Below are 4,921 nucleotides of genomic sequence, written 5' to 3'. Positions count from 1 at the left end.
TTTTAATTCATATGAACTGATATGATTGCTGTTTATTTTCTGGGATAATCCAATTTTAGCCGGAATGCTGCCCAAATTTTTTTGAAAATTATTTTCATTCATGTTTTGGTTTGGCATTTCTGAACTCTGTTTTACTCTCCTTTGCCCAGCCCATTTCATGAATGCTATGGCAGACTTTCTTATCCTCTTTGATTTCTTGGTTCATAAACTGCATTTGTGATTCACTGATTCCAATTTTTGCTTTTTTTTTATTTTATTATTTCTATTCGAATCAGCATCACCCTGTTTCTCTTGTTCGACTATAAGTACTTCTATTCTTACCTGTGTATCACTGTTATATGGAATTTTTCTATGCCACTTACTTTAACCCGCACTTTACTAATTCCCTAATTTTAATTTACTAATTTCTTTTTCAAAACTCTAACCATACTAACCCTTTTGATCTCTTTTCTGATTATTTTCACTTTCCTCTAACTTTTTCACTATGGGATTTTTCTCTTTCCATTTAACATTAATTCACTCACTTTTCAATTCCTCATTTCGATTCGGTGGAGGTGGCCTTACAAAGTCATCTCGCAAGAGGCACCTGAAGGAAGTCTACCAGGTCGGGAGCGAGGCTCCCGACCTCCCAACTATCTCATTCACCAAAGAAGATGGGCAAGAAATCATTCCTGGACATGATGATCCAGTGGTCATAACTATGGTCCTTGCCAACTCTCATCTTCACAGAACCCTGATAGATCAGGGGTGCTCAGCTGACATCCTTTTCAAACCAGCATTCGATCAGTTGGAGTTGGATGAAAAGGAGTTAAGAGCTTATCCTGACACCCTATTTGGACTGGGGGATACACCAATAAAACCACTAAGATTCATACCCCTTCACACAACTTTTAGAAAAGGGAAAAAATCCAAAACTCTGAGTATCGACTTCATAGTCGTCGATGTGGGGTCAACCTACAATGCCCTAATCAGCAGAAGTACCCTAAATTTGCTCGGAGCAGAGGTATTCACCCCTCACCATTGCATGAAATTCCAAACATCAGAGGGAATAGCAACCATCAGAAGACACCAGAAATTGGCAAGGAAATGCTACAATGAATGCTTAAACCTAAGAGGAAAAGGCAAAGAGGTGCACACAATTGAGCTCAGAGAAAAAACTGAGGAAGTACAGGTCGGAGAAGAGGAAGGAAAAAACACCAACATAGGAGCCAATCTGAAAGAAGATTTGAAGAAAAAACTTATAAGACTCTTACAAGAAAATTTCGACCTCTTTGTCTGGAAAGCTTCCGACATGCCAGGGATAGATCTCGAACTCATGCCGCACAAACTATCAGTATACCCTGATCCGCGACTTGTTCAGCAAAGAAGAAGGAAGCTTGGACCTTAATAAGCTCAAGTAGTGGAAGAACAAGTGCAAGCCCTCCTAGAATCCGGGTTCATTAAAGATGTCAAATATCCGGCGTGGCTGGCAAATGTGGTGCTAGTCAAAAAACAAAACGGCAAGTGGAGGATGTGCGTCGATTACACCGACCTGAACAAGGCATGTCCCAAACACCCATATCCACTCCCAAGCATTGATACCTGTTCATACCCGGGGTCGAGCGGTCCGACCAGGGATGTTCTGCAGACAAAGCGACTGACCTGTTCAGGTCAGGACAAACCGACCTCTTCTCAAAGAGCTCGGTCAAATCACGGAAAAGCCCAAAAAAGGGCCCAAATAGAGGAACATGCCCCAAATCCTAAGGCAGCCCAAGCCTACAGAGAGAAGGGTGGTTCCCTTGAAGATAAGATAAAGATAAGACGAGATAAAGATAAGATAAGATAACTAACTTATCTTATCTAAGAAGGTCACTCTACGCCATTATAAATACACTGGAGCACCTAGGTATAACTCATACTCTAATTCTACTCAATACCTGCTTAATACCCTTGCTAACTTAAGCATCGGAGTCCCTTGCAGGTACCCCCACCCTCCGGAGACGAAGGAATCAGTACCTCCATTAAGTCCTACAAATCGGATACCTCCGTTCCGACCAGTACAGAAGATCTTGTCTGAGATCGACCTACAGTTTCAGGTAACCGCCGAATCATTGGCGCCGTTGTCGGGGTCCCGGAAGTCATCCCATTACCATGGCGGACGATCATGACAATGATCATACCTCAGATCTAGAAGAAAGAACGCCGCATAAAAATGCGGACTCCACACCAAAATATACTCCCCAAATCAACAATAAGAACTCCCCAAACGAGGGAGCCCTGGATGCATTCAAGATCGGTTAAAACAACTTGAGGAAGATGCTCTACGTCAACGAGAGGCTGAGAAGGATCTAGAAAGAGAAATAAGGTGACGCCGTGAACTGGAAACCAAACTCCTAAAACTTGAAGCTGATGTCAAGACCAAAGCCAGCCGATCCACTCCCGAAGATAACACACGAAAGGAGCAAGACCCATTCACCAAAGAAATCATGAAGACGAAAATCCCAAAGGACTTTAAACTCCCAGACATGACCTTATACGACGGTACTACAAATCCCAGCCATCATCTCAGTAACTTCAGAAGCGGAATGTGTCTCACCGACGCCTCAGGTGTAGTTCGTTGCAAAGCCTTTCCAACTACTTTAACAAAAATAGCAATTAGATGGTTCGACAATCTCCCTCTTAGGTCCATCTCAAGTTTCAACGACATGGCTAAAAAATTCCTGGCCAGATTCTCCATCCAAAAGGACAAAGCTAAACATGCTCCGAGCTTATTGGGAATCAGGCAATGAGAACGGGAAACCCTGCGTAACTACATGGAAAGATTCAACAAGACATGTATGGATATACAGAACTTGCCAACAGAAGCCGCTATTATGGGCCTCATTAACAGCTTGTGAGAAGGGCCCTTTAGTCAATCTATATCAAAAAAGTACCCCACATCTCTGAACGAGGTGCAGGAACAAGCTGAAAAATACATCAACATAGAGGAAAACTCCCGGTTAGGAGAAACCTCAAAGGCCGGGTTCACCCCCTAGGATAAAGACAAATATTCCAGAAAAAAGGAAGATCGACATGGAGAGAAAATAAAAAAATACCACAATTATACCCCTCTTCGGGTGTCTCTTGTGGAAGTATACAGAGAGGTTTGCAACACAGAAAAAATACCACCAGCTGGACCACTCAAAGGCAAAAAAGGAGGAGGAAAATGGGCTGAATATTGTGAATACCATCGAATCCGCGGTCATTCCACCAATGAGTATTTTGACCTAAAAAATGTCATAGAAAAGCTCGTACGAGAAGGAAAGCTAGATCGATACCTGGCCACCCATGATGATAAACAAAGGAAAAGAAGAAGAGCAGAAGATGTCAGACCAACCGCGCAATCATCCCGGATGCCAGAAAGACATGTCCACATGATACACGGTGGATTCGCCGGGGGAGGAATCTCCAAATCATCCCACAAAAGACATCTCAAAGACGTATATCGTGTCGTAGAAAAGGAGGAAGCACCCGACATCCCGGCGATCACTGTTACCAAGGAAGACGCATCCGGCGTCGCATCAGGGCATGACGATCCCATGGTCATCACTATTATATTGGCAAACACAAATCTTCACCGCACGTTGATAGACCAGGGGAGCTCTGCCAATATCTTATTCAAAACTGCTTTCGACAAACTCGGCTTGGAAGAAAAAGAACTCAGAGCATATCCGGAAAACCTGTTCGGGCTAGGAGATACCCCAGTTCAACCGATGGGATACATCTCACTCCACACAACTTTTGGAAAAGGAAGTCAGTCAAGAACACTGTCGACGTAAGCTTAGCCTACAATGCCCTAATAGGTCGGGCAACGTTAAATCAGCTCGGCACAATAATCTCGACTCCGCATCTATGCATGAAGTTCCCAACTGCAGGATGACTAGCCACGATAAAGGTAGATCAGAAGATGGCGCACCGCTGTTACAACGAAAGTCTAACCTCAGAGGCAGAGGAGAAGAATTCCACACAATTGAGCTCGGTGAAGTTCGGAGGCAGGAGGAGCTCCGCCCACAACCTGAAGGAGAAATAGAGAAAATCCAGATCGGGAACACCTCGGACCAAACAACCAACATCGGCACACTCCTAAAAGGGGACATAAAAGAATCACTCATACAGTTCCTACGCGACAATGCCGACCTCTTTGGGTGGAAGGCCACAGATATGCCAGGCATAAATCCCAAACTCATGTGCCACAAGCTAACAGTCTACCCAGGATCTTGGCTGGTACAATAAAGGCGCAGAAAGTTAGGACCAGAATGCTCTCAAGCGGTGGAAGAACAGGTATGAGCTCTACTAGAGGCAGGCTTCATAAGAGAAGTCAAATACCTGCTATGGCTTGCTAATGTCGTTTTGGTAAAAAAGTCAAATGGGAAGTGGAGAATGTGCACCGACTATACCGATCTCAACAAAGCTTGCCCAAAAGATCCTTATCCGCTCCCAAACATCGACACACTGGTAGATGCCTCCTCCGGATACAAATACCTCTCCTTTATGGACGCATACTCGGGATATAACCAAATCCCAACGTACCCACCCGACCAAGAAAAAACCTCTTTCTTAACCCCAAAGGCAAATTACTGCTACATTGTTATGCCCTTCGGTCTCAAAAACGCGGGAGCCACTTACCAAAGATTAATGAAAAAAGTTTTTTCGGATCACATCGGAAAGATCATGGAGGTCTACGTAGATGACATGCTAGTGAAGACACAAAACGAAGAGATGTTATTATCCAACCTGACACAAGTATTCGACACCATAAGACGACACGGCATGCGACTCAATCCCACGAAATGTACCTTCGCAGTAGAAGATGGTAAATTATTGGGTTTTATGATCACACAGAGAGGAATCAAGGCAAACCCGGACAAGTGCAGGGCCGTACTCGACATGAAAAGTCCGACTT

The 4,921-nt window shown here is 44.0% G+C and overlaps 1 protein-coding gene across 1 annotated transcript; it reads left to right on the top strand.

Annotated features, from left to right (window-relative positions):
- Positions 1-484: 484 nt before the first annotated feature.
- Positions 485-1,387, top strand: LOC140173662 (uncharacterized). Its single transcript, XM_072198167.1, has one exon. It carries the CDS (start codon positions 485-487, stop codon positions 1,385-1,387), a length of 903 nt encoding a protein of 300 aa, XP_072054268.1.
- Positions 1,388-4,921: the final 3,534 nt, after the last annotated feature.

The sequence above is a fragment of the Arachis hypogaea genome, chromosome 6 (assembly GCF_003086295.3).
Source record: "Arachis hypogaea cultivar Tifrunner chromosome 6, arahy.Tifrunner.gnm2.J5K5, whole genome shotgun sequence".
Lineage (NCBI taxonomy): Eukaryota > Viridiplantae > Streptophyta > Magnoliopsida > Fabales > Fabaceae > Arachis > Arachis hypogaea.
This window is presented reverse-complemented; position numbering and strand designations above follow the sequence as displayed.